Source organism: Stigmatopora nigra, chromosome 1 (assembly GCF_051989575.1).
Source record: "Stigmatopora nigra isolate UIUO_SnigA chromosome 1, RoL_Snig_1.1, whole genome shotgun sequence".
Classification (NCBI taxonomy): domain Eukaryota; kingdom Metazoa; phylum Chordata; class Actinopteri; order Syngnathiformes; family Syngnathidae; genus Stigmatopora; species Stigmatopora nigra.
In genome coordinates, this window is record NC_135508.1 from 22,209,513 (window position 1) to 22,228,253 (window position 18,741).

At 37.5% G+C, this 18,741-nt stretch overlaps 2 protein-coding genes across 3 annotated transcripts; one reads left to right on the plus strand and one right to left on the minus strand.

Annotated features, from left to right (window-relative positions):
- Positions 1-372: 372 nt before the first annotated feature.
- tpx2 (TPX2 microtubule nucleation factor) lies at positions 373-9,366 on the minus strand. 2 transcript variants are annotated; one of them, XM_077720081.1, is made up of 16 exons: positions 9,267-9,366; positions 8,894-9,048; positions 7,880-7,969; positions 7,546-7,629; positions 7,385-7,463; positions 5,634-5,693; positions 5,445-5,550; positions 5,196-5,364; positions 4,986-5,124; positions 3,099-3,312; positions 2,940-3,035; positions 2,700-2,871; positions 2,474-2,619; positions 1,494-1,605; positions 1,252-1,418; positions 373-550 (listed from the first exon to the last, which is right to left on the minus strand). In XM_077720081.1, the coding sequence occupies exons 2-16, from the start codon at positions 9,000-9,002 to the stop codon at positions 446-448; spliced, it is 1,848 nt and encodes a 615-aa protein (XP_077576207.1). In that variant the 5' UTR covers positions 9,003-9,048; positions 9,267-9,366; the 3' UTR covers positions 373-445. The 2 variants fall into 2 exon arrangements, with proteins under 2 accessions (XP_077576207.1, XP_077576215.1); XM_077720089.1 differs by lacking the exon at positions 7,880-7,969.
- Positions 9,367-12,272: 2,906 nt separating this feature from the next.
- On the plus strand, positions 12,273-17,172 carry LOC144194287 (rho-related GTP-binding protein RhoA-C-like). Its single transcript, XM_077713280.1, has 5 exons — positions 12,273-12,387; positions 13,754-13,909; positions 15,962-16,082; positions 16,164-16,294; positions 16,427-17,172. Exons 2-5 carry the CDS (start codon positions 13,754-13,756, stop codon positions 16,598-16,600), a joined length of 582 nt encoding a protein of 193 aa, XP_077569406.1. The 5' UTR covers positions 12,273-12,387; the 3' UTR covers positions 16,601-17,172.
- Positions 17,173-18,741: the final 1,569 nt, after the last annotated feature.

Genomic DNA, 18,741 nt, shown 5'->3' on the forward strand with positions numbered 1-18,741 from the left:
TTCTTTTAATATAGTAAGAGCATCAATATATGTTCCCTTATTTGTAAGTCATGTCTATTGAAAAGTTCACAACAACAATGTAATGACCAGTGAACAGGCATATTTGAAACCTCACAAACTTAAGGGAAGGCCAAGCTTTGTGTATTGGTTTGTAGAGTGACAGGGCAATCAATCAATCACATTAGTTTCAAACTTGGCAGGGTTAGAGATCATAAAGAAAAAGAAGGAAAATCATGACATGCTCTGGCTCAAGGAATCCACCACAAACACTAATGTTCAAGAGCACTTATTAGTGCTTTGATGAGAAAAGCATCAAACAGTATTTTCTGTAAATTTCACTTACAAAAACAAATAAAAGAAGTTAAACAGGCATGACTGAGAATCATAAGTTTATTTGAATAAGAAGCATTTAAACAGGCTAAAATGTGTGACATAAAAAGAACGCTTACAAGCGGACCGAAAAGTTTGGAGACTTAGGGACTGTAAGCACAGCGTCACTTTTCTTCACCTCAACAATCTTGTAATGGCGAATCGGTTGTGCTTTGTGGACCTGTAAAGGCAAAAAGGAAAGCGCTGATAAGCAATGCAAATAGTCTAATTCACACAACTTCAATGATCAAAAAAAAAGAACAAGCTCTACAACTACAAACTAAAAAGGTAATTAAAGCAGGGAGTTGGCGAAAGTTCAATAAATTTTGCATGATGTAAAATGTCGCTTTTGTCTATCACCATTAACAGCATGCAACAAGTTAAATACTATAAAAAAAACAAATCAAAAAAATTCAAGTGTAAGCAGTATTTCTTGGGGCCAATTCCTGCATTAATTTAGTTTTTAATTAATATTACATTGATTTATAATTTTTAATAACAAATACAATACACCCATACCATCTATCCATGCACACACACAAAATTACTTTTTCTATTAAAAAATATAGTCACTCGCCCTATAAGGGATTAAATATCTGAAGTTCTATATATGTTTAGCATTATTTGGTGTATTTTATCTATAAAGAGTGATTTAATTGGTATATATATATACATACACATACATATATATGTATATATATATACACACACACACATACATATATGTATATATATACACACACACACACAGACGTACATTCACACCCACCCACATACACTTTTTCATTGGAATCGTCCATTGAAAATACATTAAGCACTACTTTCCAGTGGCCTCAAACAGTAAATGGCTAAAGGCCAGCGGGTAAGTATTTCTGCACCCACTTGTTGCTGTCGCAGTTTGGCGATATCCAATTTCTGTTTTTCTTCCTCCTCCCGCCGACGTTGCTCCACCATGAGGGCTGCGATGGCCTCCTGCTCACTAAGATGCTGATAATACTCCTCACGGTCTCGCGCACGCTGCTCGGTGGCCAGCTCAAATGACTCCACAACTGTTGAAGAATTAAGTTCTTTGAATCATATGCTAATGAGGGCTCAGGGATAGCAAACAAGCAAAGACATCTTACCCACTGCTGCCCGATTCTCCTTTTTCGGCTGGAAAGGTTCTTTTTGTGTGACTTTATTTGGTCGGGCTTTGAATGTGGCAATATCCTTCATTTTTTTATCGTCCTCTTTAATCTGCAGCAAAATGGGGAGGAGGTATCACAAAAAGAATAAATAAATAAAAATCATTAATAGCATCAGTAATCAGTAATATTTACTGACATCTTCCAACTGTTGTTAAATAAATAAATAATGTATATAAACACCTCCCCCCCCTCTCTATCTCTCTCTCTATATATATATATATCTATCTCTCTCTCTCTATATATATATATCTATCTATTTATCTATCTCTCTCTCTCTCTATATATATCTGTCTGTCTGTCTGTCTGTCTGTCTGTCTGTCTGTCTGTCTGTCTGTCTGTCTGTCTGTCTGTCTGTCTGTCTGTCTGTCTGTCTGTCTGTCTGTCTGTCTATCTATCTATCTATCTGTCTATCTATCTATCTATCTATCTATCTATCTATCTATCTATCTATCTATCTATCTATCTATCTATCTATCTATCTATCTATCTATCTATCTATCTATCTATCTATCTATCTATCTATCTATCTATCTATCTATCTACCTATCTATCTATCTATCTATCTATCTATCTATCTATCTATCTATCTATCTATCTATCTATCTATCTATCTATCTATCTATCTATCTACCTATCTACCTATCTATCTATCTATCTATCTATCTATCTATCTATCTATCTATCTATCTATCTATCTATCTATCTATCTATCTATCTATCTATCTAGCACACATTGGTGCATGTATTGAGTTTATTAAGCAATCATTCTAAATGAGCTAAACTGGATTGATGGGCAAACGAGGTTTCACGTCATTAATCTCTTCAGCGCCATTGCATGTGTATCATCATCTACGGCAGCCAAAGAATGAGAAAATAAATCATTTCAGTATTAAATGGCTGTTTCTTGTGTACATTACCATTTGCTCCCAACGTTCGTTCTTGGCTGCGCCCCGTTCGTCTACAATAAGCTTGAAGGGCTCAGGCTTTGTGGGCTCCAGTTTCTTCTTTTCAGGAAGGTTGATGGTCTCAAAGTGTGGGAGTGGCTTAGCCTTGAACATTGGGACCTGGAAGGATTTGTTTTAAACAAACATATCCAAAGAATGAATTGTGTGTGTAATTGAAGAGCCAAGTATATTCCTACCTCCTCCTCCTCCTCGTTGCGCTCCCTAATGTCCTTAAGTTTCCTCTTCTCTTGTTCTCTTTGCTCAAACGAAAAAGGACACACTTCAGTTTGTCGCTTCTCTTGGAGCATGGGCTGGAATGGCGTGCCAAACTGAGGAACTGGTGTATGCTTAATTAATGAAGGAACTTTCACCTGAAAAAGAGCATTTTGCGTTACTTCCCCCATTTACCATTAGCTACTTCTGTCCACATTGCTCTTACTTCTCCAGATTTCACTTCCACACGTGCTTTCTTGGAGAGGATGAAGGCTGGCGAGTGTGCCACAGTTGGGTCCTTCATTTTCCTCTCCGGCACTCCCTGTTGATAAAGTCCAGTTTTAACCACTTGAGATAATAGCTTTCTCGGCTAATTTCAACTCACCACAATACTTTCCAGGATCTTTGTCGGTAGTTCGTTGGCTTTGAATGTGAAATCTGGCTCCTCTTTGGGTTTGACCGTGGCCCTCTGCCGGAGCCTTTTCTCAATGTGCATGTTAAAAGCTTGTTGTACGGTGGGCTCCTTTGCCAAAGGCTTCTTCACAGATGCTCCTCTCTCCAAAATGTTTTTGTTGAGCTCCTGGGCCCTGAAATTTGACCTATTTAAAAGCAGTAAATGGTTGGTTTTTTTTCCATCAAATTAGGCTGGTCCACGTTAGCGAAATTAACAACAGCTAGCTTAATAAGCAACACTGTTGCCAACATTGCACTTGCTACAGCTTATGTGCTTCATGTCATGGTACTACTGCGATCATATTGAAATAGAATGAGGACAAAAATATATGTGACAATGAGAAAAAGGTACAGTAGTACTTTGACATTCGAGCATTTCGAGATACGGCTAAAATTTCGAGCAAATAATTACAGTGTTCCCTCGCTACTTCGCGCTTCAGTTAACGCGGACGCAGACCTTCACAGATTTTTTTTTGGGAAAAAAAAGTATATATAAAGATATTAAGTTAAAATTATAAATTACATCATTTTAAAAGAGGTGGAAACAAAATATTCAATCAGAATTAGTAATTGCATCCAAAAAGGCCAGATAAATGGTCAATAACATGGTGAGAGTTCAGGAATCGCATTGATGACGTCATGGCTGTTTACAGGCGCATCTTCACCGCCCAAAAAACAATGTTCACAACTCCCAATAACGATGTTTCTTCCGTGCAAAAAAACTGCAGAAGATCCTCCATACGGACTACTATGATGTGTTTGCTTGGTGGTGCTTTTGTGCACGTGGTACAGCACTGGAAGGAGCATTGCACCCCCCCCCCCCCCCCCCCCCGTCACCCAGTGAGAATGGTGGAGCAATCGTTATGAGTAGTATACTATATTACTTGTCGTTGGCATTGGGTTGTGTGTTATCCTATTGTGAGGACATTTGTGTGCATCATTTTGGGATTATTTTAAAGGGAATACAAAACCAAATTACCATCGATAGGTTGCATATGAAACTCAGGGAGGACGCGGGGCGAACAGCCAACAAGAGAAAGAATAAAAATGTAAAATAAAATTAGAATAATGTTAAGTGTAAGGTTAGATTAAATTTACTTTTGACTGTGTCTGCATCGTAATCCAAGTTCATTTAAATGTGTATATGTTATGAAACAAGCGTGTTGCTGTGCAAAAAGCGCCCCCCCCTCTCCTCTCTCTTTCGAAATCTGTATAATTGTATTACAATTAAACACATTTTAGTAATAATAAACCACTAATTAGGTGTTACTTTGGTAATATATGGCAAATTAGAAGAAATAAAACATTTTTTCCTATCCTGTTTTTGGTGGGGTTTTTTTCACAGGGGCGGAACGAATTAATTTGTTTTTAGTTCATTTAAATAGGAAACGTTCGTTCGAGTTACGAGTCAGTCCCGGAAAGAATCAAGATCGCATATCGAGGTGCCATTGTACTATTAAACATCATAACACCTAGTTATTTGTTACTCTTTTAATAGATGGCGAATTAGAACCAATAAAAAAATTCCATTCCAATATCCCTTTTCTGATCGTCATTTTCAGAGGGTTGGAACAAATTAATGTTTTTAGTTAATTTCAATGGGAAACGTTAATTTGAGATACGAGTATTTCGACATACGAGCTCACTCTAAGCACATATTTCAATGTACCACTGTATTTAAGCTAAAGTTAGTGTGTGGGTATAAGTGTCCTCATAAAATGGCTACACCTGAAAGCGTGTTTAAACATTATTTTCCTCATCAACATTGGTCAAAAATATCGTGCAGTAGACAACATTAAAAAATGTATTTTGATCTTACTTATGGCGTGCTTCTTCTGCTTCACATTCCAGTTGAGCACTGCTCTTGACCACGGCGGCCCTGCTCCTCAATCTTGTTGCGAACTTTGGCGATTGAGGCCGAGTGAGCCGCAGTCGTTGGGCTTTTCCTTTGGGCGGTCCTGTTAATAAGCATTTTTAAAAAGGTGAGGTTCTTATGCCTCATGAATCTTTTCTACAAATACAACCAAACCTTTGGCTGCTTCCTGTCGACTCAGCTTATGGAAGCGTTGTGGAGTTCGCTTCTGTAACTGCATTATATGCTGTGCCACTGGTAGATATGGGTCGTTGATTGCCTCCTTCTTTTTGCTGGGTGGGCGTATTGCTGATTTGACAACACTGCCACCCTGTGCCGCACTTGTCTAAGAAGTATGTATACATTTAAAGAAGAATCGTAGCAAAGATGTCTACTGATTACTTCTACACCAACTATAGTACTTACTGCTTTAGAAGATTTTTCATGGATGCTCTCTGATGAAGACAATAGGGATTCTCCAGTACAATTCTGGTCTTCTTCATTTTTGACATTTCCACTGGTCCTCTTAGCACTATTATAAAATTATGACAATCTTACACACAATAGAAAGAATTGAACAAAACAAAAACAAATAATATAGTAAGAACTATTTACTTTTTGGATTTTTTAGATGACTGAGAAGGTGAACAAGCTTGGATTTTGCGCTTTGAAACTCTAAAAGGAGAAGAAAATGGAACCGTTAACATACACACATGTTAAACCAATGACTTTCATTGAAAAAAATGGACATCCAATCCATTTGAAATGGGAAGGATGGCAGTGAACGACCGAATGTTCATTCCAACCTTCCAAGATCATATGGTTTTGGACATCTATTACAAACTAGGCGAGTTTTTTTTAACCCGAAAACAAAACCCAACAAGACCCGACCCGAAATTCCAGTCAGGTTGGGCCTAAAATGTCAATCGGGGCTGGGCTTCTCTCTCACTGAAAAAAAAAAGGATACTAAAATGATGTGTGGTCTCTCTCGCTGACTTTTTAAAATAAATAAATGTTTATAAAAATGTCAGAAGAAGTTAAGGATATACTAAAGACAAGAGAACCGAAAAGAGAAACACACACCGACCGGCAAGAGTGAATTTTGAAAAACCTTCAAATTGATTGTTGAATATGCGTCAAAAACTTCGCTGAATTTAGTAATTGTGTCGCTTTGCTCGATGCTGAGCAGGTATTTAAACAGTTGAAATGGTCAAACATCTATATTATCAAATAAAAGATGTAAATTTATGTGATGTTTATACAGTCATGTTTAACTTAGATTTCGTTGCAAAAGAAAGGGTTTAATTTGTTATCATAAATCACGCCTCCTACACCCGACACAAGAATCCTGAGTCCTCACAAATAAAAAATGAAATTTCGGGTTTCCTTCGGGCTCGGTCCTGCAAATCAAGTCACATCTTACTGACAAACTAATTTAAATTTACAGCAGTAGGATGAACAGAGCCACTTAATTTGCATATCTATCACCATCTAAGGCACTGACAGAGTTAGATATCTCCACCAGCAAGTGAAAACTGTTCAGTTCTCCATGTCTGTTTTCAAGATTCACAAAAGAAATTATCAAATTTGAAGGGTTTTTTTGTATTATAAAATAGAAGAGATGATACAATTGAGGGGTAAGGAGTTCAAAGGTTAAATTTTTGTTTAGCGATAACTCCTTGACAACAGGTTAGCCTATTTAACTCCAATTTACAGTTTAAGTCAAAGGCTGAAAGATGAGAAATATGGCAATACAGTGTTCCCTCACTTATCGCGGTTAATGCGGACCGGGACCCCCCGCAATAGCTGCATTTCCGCGAAGTAGGCGTGCCCCTTCAAAAATGCTTAATAAAACGTATAACACGTGCACAAAAGCACCACCAAGCAAAAACATCATAGTAGTCCGTCCGGATGGAGGATCTTCTGCAGTTTTTTTGCACGTAAGAAACATCGTTATTGGGAGTTGTGAACATTGTTTTTTTGGGCGGTGAAGATGCGCCTGTAAACAGCCATGACGTCATCAATGCGATTCCTGAACTCTCACCATGTTATTGACCATTTATTTGGCCTTTTTTTGATGCAATTACTAATTCTTATTGAATAGTTTGTTTCCACCTGTTGTAAAATGATGTAATTTATAATTTTAACTTAATATCTTTAAATTTTTTTATTAATTTTTTTTCCTGAAAAAAATCCGCGAAGCTCTGAGTCCGCGATAGCTGAAGCGCGAAGTAGCGAGGGAACACTGTAATTTCAATTTGGTTACTTGGAATTAGTTTCTGCTTTCTCATGTGCTTCTTTAGTTCAAGCTTATTTCCCACAAAACACAAATACGTCATTATCAACATGACTAGTCACACGGGCACCTGCGTGGTTGATTACTGGTGTCCATTTTTGGTCTGGCACCACTGTTACAAGTTGATTTGGAGTCTGCAGCAGTATAACCTGAAGATCATACAGTTTGTCACATTCACAGGAATACAGCATTTCTATAATATCAGCACACAACAACAAGAAATAAACAAACCTGCATCTTTTACAAATCTTATTGGGCCCACAGTGGCTGGATGCTCAGGCGTTGCCTGTTGTGGTTGTTCAGTGGCCTGCTGAGCTGCAAAACCAGTTCAACATTAACCAACAAAATATTACAGTCCCTCTAAGAGAAAATAAAATGTCACGAATTATTTGGCATGAATTTAAATAAAGCAACAGTCGCAGTAATGTGCTAAGGATTTTGCATGTACTTTTTAGAACATACTCATACTGTTTGTTTTTGACAAGAGTGGAAACTGAAAATAAAATAGCAAGCAAGAAGACCAATTGTGTTTATCCCCAACATGCAACAAAAGCACAAAACTAACCCGCTTTTTTTATAATCCTCTTTGGACCCACTGCGGCGAGCTGTTTTGGCGTTGCGTATTGAGATTGATCATCAAAAATAGCTCGTCGATCTGCAAAAACATGTCAGTATTGAAATGAGAGGTTTCAAACTGGTGACACAATCATTATGACTGTGAACGTATGTAAATCGTCAATCAGTTTAAACTACAAAAATAACACTTTAAATGTGCGGCCCAGTGAAACGGGTGGTTAGCGCATTGGCCTCACAGCTCTGGGTTCAAATCCAGGTCGGTCCACCTGTGTGGAGTTTGCATGTTTTTCCCGGGCCTGCGTGAGTTATCTTCGGGTACTCCGATTTCCTCCCACATTCCAAAAACGTGCATGGTTGGCTGATTGGACACTCTAAATTGCCCCTATGTATGGGTGTGAGTGTGCATAGTTCTCCTATGTCTCCATGTGCCCTGCGATTGGCTGACACAGGGTGTCCCCCACCTCTGGCCTTGCTGGGATTGGCTCCATCAACCCCACCGACCCAAATGAGGATAAAGCATTTATCACAACGTCTACATTTATATTTTTTGAGAGAAACATGAAGTCAATGGATTTGTCAAACAAAATGATGTGGCCTTGAGTATGACACCAGCGCTTCAAATGAACATATTTCTAAGATTTTTTTTTTTTTTTTACCTAAGAATTGTTGTAAAATAACGTGCCACGCTGAGTGGTTAGCGCGTCGGCCTCACAGTTCTGGGTTCAAATCCAGGATTGTCCACCTGTGTGGAGTTTACATGGCTTGTGTGGGTTTTCTCCTACATTCCCAAAGCATGCATGGTAGGTTGCTTTGAGAATCTAAATTGCAACAAGGTATGAGTGTGAGCGTAAATAGTTGTTTGTCCCTGCAGGAAGTTGCTGGCATAGGCTCCAGCACCCCCTCCACTCTCCTAGTGAGAATAATAAAGCATTTCAGAAAATGAATGATGATCTGTAATCTATAATCATTATTTCACGTATAAGTAAACCCAGCATATACTTACCGAACCACGCATTGTCGAAAGTATCGTCCTCCAACTGATTAAAGTCGACATGTAAAGGCGCGTCGAAGTCATATTTTTTTTCGGCGTCAGCAAGGGATACTTCTGCCATTTCAACAACGGTGCGTAAATGGGCAATGATCCCCGAAAAAAACGACCTGTATGGGAAACAAAATGACAGTTTTGTCTGTCTTCAGTACACGATTTCTCCTCCAATGAGCACGAGCATGTTTAACAGGGGTGTACTCGAAGACTTTCTTCAAGATTAAGCCCTTAATAAATAAACTATCGCCGGTTATCAATGTATAAACTTTTAGGGAGGTTATTGGTACCTGAAGACTAAGAATTATTAAAAAGTTTAAATGTAAAAACCTACCGTTTTCGCAAAAGATAAGGAGCACAGATGAGACTGAGTTCGTTGTTTATCGGTGTTGGCGGTGATTTTAAACTGGCCAATGACTGACTTGCGTCGTCACCACGACGCTGATTGGTTCTAATCGTCTCAACAGAACAGGCGAAAAAAATAAAAATCGAAATATGAACAAGAAGTGATGCCGTTATGATAGTCGAGTTATTTATTTATTTTAGTAGTTAGTAGAGTACGCAAGTGTTTTGCGTTCACTTTAAAAAAAAATGGAAAAAAGCCCTGACCGTTTTTCTAAAAAAATATATATTTTGGGGTTGTTGTGTTTTTTTTAAAACTTTATTTAAAAAACACAACACTCAAATTACTTATTTTAAACAGAACAACAGACTTGAAAAAGTAAGAAAAGCTACCTCTAAAAGGAATTAATTTGAAAAACTGAGTTTGAAAAAATATTTTTTAAAAAGCACCCCAAAAATCCAACAGACCAATGTGAGGATAAGCTGATCGGGAAATAAATTAATGAATGAATGAACCCCAAAGATAAATAACTCAGAAAATGGTGAGGGCTTGTTTTATACATCCGTTCATGCATTCATTCATTCATTCATTTTCTGAACTGCTTATCTTTGCAATGATAGCTGGGGTACTGGAGCCTATCCCAGCTACCTAGGAGCACCAGGCGGAGCACACCCTGGCCAATCAATTGCAGAGCACAAGGAGATAACCATGCCCACACTTATATCTAGGGACAATTTAGAATGTTCAACCAGCCTAATCTGCATGCATTGGGGTGTTAGAGGAAAGAGGGGAGAACATGCAAACTCCACAAAATACAGACCAACCTGGGATCTAACATGCGACCCCACAAGCCGACACGATAACCGATAACTCATCCGCCAGGCAGACGCTTTTTTCATTTTTTAGGTGAATTCAATTTACTCCCGTAGTAGGGCATGATTTCAACACCAATCTTTTTTTTAAATGCGAGATATAGATTTCTTGATGTGTGTGAAATTTGAAAAACTGGGGAAAAATATGACATTTTATTCATTCCACCTGATTAATATATTAATTATTACTGTCATCCTTTTGCCCATTATCATCTGGAATGAGGTCCAGTACCCCTGCAACCTTTGTGAAGATGAATGCTACTGAGTATTCACATATGTTATACGTTATTATGTAAAAAAAAAAAATATGTATATTGTTCTGACTATTATGCTTGAGTTTGAAATTGAAACAATGTGTCCTCCATTTTATTTTGCAAAGATTTGAGGATACAAATGCATTGTCGGGGCAACATGTTCTGACATACGTGTCAGAAGGCTTAGTGTACTGCAGGAGTAACAACTAACATTCTCTATGACAGATACCACAAGAAGGCACATACTGTTTGTGTTTTCTACCCATGTTACATCTAGCTTTACCAAAAGGCAATTTGTGACCACATGTATTATAATTTAGGCCGCAAAATTACTCAACCCATGTCTAGAGCTCAATAAGCATCGTCTCTTCGGCATCTGGTAAACAGACACTGCAGAAACACCTTAATGCAGGGATGGCACTCATGTTAGACACTAAGAGCAAAATAATTCAACTGTGAGAGTCAAAGAGCCACAAAAAAACACACAATTACCACCATTTTATTTACGATAACACTTTCTTCCCCTAACTTTTTCCCCCACTGGCCCCTGATAAATTTGAGTGTATTTTAAGAGAGTATAAAAAGTAAGGGGCAAAGAGCCACAGCATTTACAAAATATGATAAGAAACAAGGAGCCGCATTCATTTTGGCTGGGAGCCACGTGTTCGCCACCCCTGCCCAAATGCATCTATGTGTTAAAAAACTAGCAAAGTAAATATTGCAAGTTTTTGATGTGAATGTTTTGTGTCAGCCATTTCAAACTCTTGTGCTAGGTTTCCTCCTTTTAAATGTTTTACGACCATGCCTGTGAATATTTGTTGCTAGGTTTCCCTAGCCAGCGGGCCTATCACATTCTACTTAAATATCTCATCTCATTTTCTGAACCGCTTTATCCTCATTAGGGTCGCATGGTGTGCTGGAGCCTATCCCAACTGACATCAGAGGCGGGTGACATCCTGAATTGGTTGCCAGCTGATCGCAGGGCACAAGGAGATAAAGGACACCATGCACACTCACACCTATACCTAAGGGCAATTTAGAGTGTCCAATCAGCCTACCATGGATGTGTTTGGAATGCGGGAGGAAATCTGAGTAGCCGGAGATAACCCACACAGGCCCGGGGAGAACATGCAAACTCCATACAGGTGGACTGACATGGATTTGAACACAGGACCCGAGAGCTTTGAGGCTGATGTGCTAACCACCCGCTCCACCGGGCCGCCTGCTATCTAAATATACATTTAATGATCAGTTCTAGGATCTCTCATTCTCATGCTTTTTACACAAGATTAACAAAACATGGCTTTTGTGAACCAAACTGGAAATAGTGGAAATAGTGTCAGGCGGTGGATTGATGCAACAGTGCTATGTACAAACAGCCCGTCGGTGATGAAAGGGTGACTGTCGGATGACTGTTTGTATTCATGGACGGCGCTTGTTTGTTTTGTGAAGTTGATGATTTGGGTGGACGGTGCCTTTTGCGTCGAGCCACAAAAATGGTTTGATTCCCACACTTTGAGCTTATCTTCCATCTGCTGAGTATGTAAAGGAGGATATGAACCAGATAAAACAGAGCCATTCATACCAATCAGCAATGCATGATATGTTACAAAATTCATTATGATTCTGAAGGGAGATAGTAGTATATAAATAATGCTGCCATTGACGGCGCTAGGCGACTAATCTATTATGACCGCCTCAAATTGAATCAGTCTCCTATTGCTGTTAATTGAAGTGAAAGATCACTCAATGTCAGCCGTCCAAGTTTAAATGGTTTTGCAGGGAATTATTAAAACATCAAATAAGTACAGTTCATCCATTCTCAACATAAAGCTAACATGAATTGAAGGCGGGGCCAAAACAGTAGTCGTTTCCCATTGGCTGAAAGTATGCATGACGATGACGCAATCTTCCAACCCTTGAGGAACCGATACCACGACAGGAAAACCGAAAAAAGGCTAGTATATACGGACCGAAATTATAAAGGTATTTCACGGCAAGTTTGCCTTTTTCCTTGTTTAACATGTTTTGCGTTATTACTTTAGATGTAAACAAGGCGGCGAAAAAAGTACAGAACCGCAATTGTTGTTTGATTATGGACCTCCTGTCAAAATAAGCTAGTTATTAGCCGCAAGCTAGCAGCTTTTTTTCTTGTTAGCGACAATTTAGCTCTTCGATAGAAAACGCCCAGACAAACTCAAGTAAATGCGATCTAAAAAAGTAATTAAGATTAAGATAAAATTAACCGAGAATCTGTCTGCTTGGTTGGGTTATAGATAAAAAAGGAGCCAATGTCATGTTGGCAATTTTCGCCCATTTTTCACCGGTTCGCCGCTATCACGGGTTAAAATTTAAATACAAAAGAAATTGCTTTAGATATATCATATTAAAATTAATGAGAAATCTTCACGCGAGGCGTTTTATGAGGAAAATTCATGCAAAGGTCAGCACTTTCCAAATGTTGGCCCGCCGACGTAAATAAATAACAACGAGCATCCTCCTCGCAAAGCAGCATTGCTACAAAATACCAATTGTGGTCGTAGCGGAAAATGTAAACTGATTAGGACGCAGTGAGATCTTAGAAAATATAATAGGTTCCGGAGAAATGTAATATTAAATTTTTAAGTGTCTTTTCATCGTGTAAATAGATGACACGTTCCAATTGAAAATGACTGCTCCAATAACATACTTGCCTACCTCGGTCAATTGCTCCCCTTATTAATGATTGCAATTCTTGTTATAAAGCGATTTTAAAAAAACGTACAAATGCAACGGTACAAATATTCATTCAAATTGGGTGCACTTAAAAGTCAAACATTTTAATGGACGGGATGCCCAATCAGTATGCATGCACTAAAATCAAGATTCTCTAAATATTGCTGTATGATGCTGACAACCTGACCAATGACCGATTAGAGGCGAATGGGTAAAACAATCAGTTTTATAAAAAAAAAATGTACTAAACAAATCCTGTATAAAAGTTGTTATACGGCGTACAAAATTTTAAATGATAAAAAAAAAACGTATAAAATATATTCAATCATATGCTAAGGTAATATAGCTTCAAAATGATCTCACTACATCGCCAAAAAATTGCGATGACAATATTTTTAATACTCCGGGATCAGATATTCTGAAATGTATTTACATTTTGCCTCTGATTAAGATCATAATTTTTGCACACAATATTAACTGACACAACTTAAAATGGTAACAACGCCCAGTCGTGTTTAACTCAGAAATCAATTGTAATACAACATAACTGACCTTTAATTTTTATCGATTATAACAGAAAGAAAAATAAGCTATGTGAAACAAAGCTGCATGACGTTTATCTTTTTATATCATTCAGATGGCTGCGATCCGAAAGAAACTAGTGATAGTTGGAGATGGAGCATGCGGCAAGACGTGTCTTCTCATTGTGTTTAGCAAGGATCAGTTCCCTGAGGTGTATGTGCCAACTGTGTTCGAAAACTACGTGGCAGATATTGAAGTGGATGGCAAACAGGTAATTCTCAATGTTCTTCATGACAGTATCTCTGATTGGAGAAAAAGGGGGAAAATAAACTTTTCTTTTACTACTAGAAAATTGCTGCTTTTGTCATGTAGATACAATTTCAACTCTCACATTGACAACCTTTGACCAGAAAGATATATTTCTTTAAACTGAGATTATGTAATTGAATAACACAAAGAAGAATCCAGTTTTTGTGTAATTTGAATGCTACATAGTTTCCAAAATGTTTAGCCTATAAAAATCTGAAAAATGTGTGTCACTTGACCAAACTTGCAAAACAGGTTATGATACTTACTTTGTATACTCCCCTACCAAATATAACTACAGGCGAATGACATCATGAGTTGAACTTGCTAAAATTTAATTTCTTTGTGGCTTTAAATATTAAGCATTTAGTTAAACAGGCCTACCTGTATATTACTCTTATATAAAAACATGAAATATATAAACACAGACAAAATCATAAATATGGTATATTGTCCTATTTGGTGGGCCTGTGGGAAAATCTCGTTAACGTTAAACAACCGATAATGGAGCCGTTTAAAGTCACCCGATGTCTTCTGTTATACAGTTACCCCATGTACCCGTGGCAGGAAGATGTTCTTTCAGCTCTTTTCTTAACACGGAAGTTTATTGCGCATTCACCGCAGCCAAAAATTATTTTAGGCTATGTTACTATCATTTTAAAACACATTAGGACATGGACAAGATTGACCGAGGTCAATTAGAAAGAATTAAAAAATAAAATTATAATTTCTCTTTATTAGTTTACCAACTAAGTGCTCAACGGAATTTGGATCTAGACGTTGATCTGGTAATTATAACACATTAATGTTCTTTGATATTAATCATTCCATTGCAGAGCAATACATAGCTGTATGTATGTGTAGGGTAAATTCTTGGTGAAATACAAGGCTCCATCCCGGTTTCATTCCTTTTTAACCTATATATTTCAGTCAAAAAGAAGAAAAACATTGCAAGAAATTATTACAACCAAAAATTAACCAATATGACTGTATTATAACGAGTAGGAGTGTTTTTTCCACACAGTCCATTTTTATTCAGGCTAAAAGTTTGAGAATTCTTCCAATCACCCTTTGTAACCATACAAGTCTAAATTACTCACACAATTTAAAAGATGAGATGTGACCAGCTGTGTGAAGTTTGCATGTGAGAAGTGAGAAGTGACTTGTCTGTCAAACTAACTTACAAAATTATAATTCTTAGTTGGCAAATTCTATGACAAGATCATACAGAAACAAGTTGGTTCTTCTACAACTACAAGTTAATTTAGCTACAACTCAACTTACTCTACAAATGTCCCGAATGGATGTGATAAATAAAGTTTTCCAATCTAACTACTAGTTATCTTCATTCCAACTATAATTTACTACTCACACTGCGACTGTAAAGTTCTTGAGTTATTTTGCCAGCAAGTGGCACGATGAGTGTGGGGGGAAGAGTTTACATTTTCAACAGCTAAAAGTTACTCTTGCATCCAAATCTACCTCCATAAATTACAATATCTTCTAGTTTTTGATTCTGAGGCCACAAAATGTGAAAAACTTTTGAGGTGTATGAAAACTTTTTCAAGACCCTATGCTATGAAGCAGAGCATTACATTCTGAAGTATCACGTAATTAGAGTTACGTTTAGAGGATTAATTTAGACTCACTACCAAAAATATACAAAATATATTTTAAAATGATCTCTTTTAATAGTTGTATTATATTTTGTGTCTAAAAAATAGTCAGATTTTTTTGTGTAATTAAAAAAAAAAGTTTTGGGAAGCCAGGCCATTGAAGCCATTGAGCACAACATTTTGCCTACACTTGCACTATTACGGTTCTCACCCTGCTTCGTTGGCATATGTGATGTTAATGGCCTACTGAAGCAGTTTAGCGGTCAGAAAAATCTGAAATCTGAACCCACTGACCATTTTAAAAGAAGGCATTTCACTATTTGGACAGAGTAAACCTGAAATAGATATCTGATTGTTCACTGTTCAGATGGTAAACAGAGACTTTTTGGAATAATTTGCAGGTAGAACTGGCTCTTTGGGACACGGCAGGTCAGGAGGACTATGATCGCCTGCGACCTCTCTCTTATCCAGACACCGATGTCATCCTCATGTGCTTCTCTGTTGATAGTCCTGATAGTTTAGGTATGAGTTTCCCCATTGATCTCTGTACCTGTTGTTCTTCTCGTGATTTTGCACTTATTTGTTTCTCTTTGTAAAATGCAGAGAACATTCCTGAGAAGTGGACACCTGAGGTTAAGCACTTCTGTCCCAATGTTCCCATTATTTTGGTGGGGAACAAAAAAGACCTGCGCAATGATGAGCTCACACGTCGAGAGTTGGCAAAGATGAAACAGGTGACTCGGAAGGATATTGATACCATAGGGTTTCCCCCAGTGCTTTATAAACCTGGCAGGCTGGCTTTTGTTCAATATAAAAAAATATACATGTTTTTAAGGTTTTAATCAATGTTGTTATCTGGTTAACAGGAACCCGTGAAGTCTGAGGAAGGCAGGGAAATGGCAAACCGAATCTGTGCCTTTGGCTACCTAGAGTGCTCAGCGAAGACCAAGGACGGCGTGAGGGAGGTGTTTGAAATGGCCACCAGGGCAGCACTACAGGCCAAGAGACGAGGGAAAAGACGTATGTGCCGTCTCCTTTAAAATAACCTGTCACACAGGAAAGTATTTGGGGAACCAAACAAACCAAGCCGAGTGAAACCCATTGTTCCAATATGACTGTTCAGTTACGTAAAAGGGGCCAATTTAACTAATCTGAGTGTCAATTGCTGAACACACAAAAAATTATCAAAGTATATACATTCAAATACATTATTATAATAAGTGAATTTGTTCTACTATAATGTATTAGTTTTAATTCCTTCCCAGAGACAGATTCAGACTAGGGTTCCCCCCATTCTTTTTCCACCTTTCTACTAAAATCTACATTACATTTACCCCAAAATAAATGCTTCAATGTAGTAAATAAGATGGGACGGCTTGTAAATTCAAGTGTTGACATGGTGACACCTGCGGTGGTGTTATTGCTAGCGTTTTTACGTGTGACAAGTCATAATTTAAGCACATCATTTAAGGTCAGCACGCCTTTTCATTATTTTTCCAACATGTCCATTGATCAGCCCCGCGGCTTCTTTAGCTTTTGAAAAAGATGGCTAACAAATACATGTTTACTGTTGATGACTTGTGTTAACTGTGCTATTAAATAGCTTAAGCTAGCTTGTGCTTTTTAAGTGCTTGGGAGCAAAAAGAGTTGTAAACCAGGTGCTTGAAATGATATTAAAAAGCAGAGCATCTGGATTGAAATTGTGTGATTAAGAGCTCCTAGCCAATTTTGGATTCATAATTTCAAGTCAGCTGTTTTTCAGAAGTAACTAAGAAAAAAAAAACACAAATACGCAATAATTGAATGCTAATCAAAAATTATGTCAAGCAGCTCTGACATCAGATAATATTGATGATTAAAATCCTATCTTTGCTTTTTGTATGAAATCATTCGCAGCATCAGCAGGTACTAGTGTTGTGCTCAAGACCAGACTACCTATGACCAATAATTTTCTGAGACAACGACCAAGACTTTTGACTGGGGTGAGCGGAATATCAATTTTAAAAACAATGACCAGGTTCAACAATTCAAGTGCATTTTCTCTTAATGTCTTTAAAGGCCAATAGTGTCTTCATTTCCTTTACACCACAACAAGCAAAAGTAAAAAAATGAATTAACATTCTTTTAAATTCCAAGTAGTATTGAATATATACGTGCAGTTGTGATCATAAGTTTACATACACTCATGAAGAACATAATATCATGGCTTTCTTGAGTTTCCAGTTATTTCTACAACTCTGATTTTTTCTCTAGAGTGATTGGAACAGATACTTCTTTGTCACAAAACACATTCATGAAGTTTGGTTCTTTTATGACTTTATTATGGGTGAACAGAAAAAAAGTGATCAAATCTGCTTGGTCAAAAATATACATACAGCAGCGATAATATTTGGCAACATGTTCCTTGGCCATTTTCACTTCAATTAGGCGCTTTTGGGAGCCATCCACGAGCTTCTGGCAAGCTTCTGGTTGAATCTTTGACCACTCCTCTTGACAGAATTGGTGCAGTTCAGTTAAATTTGATGGCTTTCTGACATGGACTTGTTTCTTCAGCATTGTCCACAAGGTCTCAATGTGGTTTAAGTCAGGACATTGGGAAGGCCATTTGAAAACCTTAATTGTAGCCTTGATTTGGCGATTCCATTACCACTTTTGATGTGTGTTTGGGGTCATTGTCTTTTTGGAACACCCAACTGCGGCCAAGATCCAATCTTTTTGCTGATGACTTTAGGTTATCTTGAATAATTTGAAGGTAATCCCCCTTCTTCATGGATGTTTTTTTTGTGACAAAGAAGTAATTGTTCCAATCACTCTATCAGAGAAAAAACTGTGTTGTAGAATTAACTGGAAACTCAAGAGAGCCATGACATTGTTCTTCACAAGTGTATGTAAACCTTTGACCACAACTGTATAGATAAACAACTTACTTATGGGACCATTTTTCTTCGTGTTTTTGGAATCTAAAAGGTTCCCCTCAATCAGCAATACTATGTTTGGTTTAATATGGTGACAAAGTCTTATAGTTGGGCTTTAAATTACATTCTTTGTGGGGCATTTACAAATGATTAAAGATTTAAAGAGTATAATTGAATTTCCAGTAATCATTGATCACATTAATATTCTGTATTAATACAATAGTGTTTGGAAAAAAGTTATTTTCTCGTTAGTATGTTAAATTGAG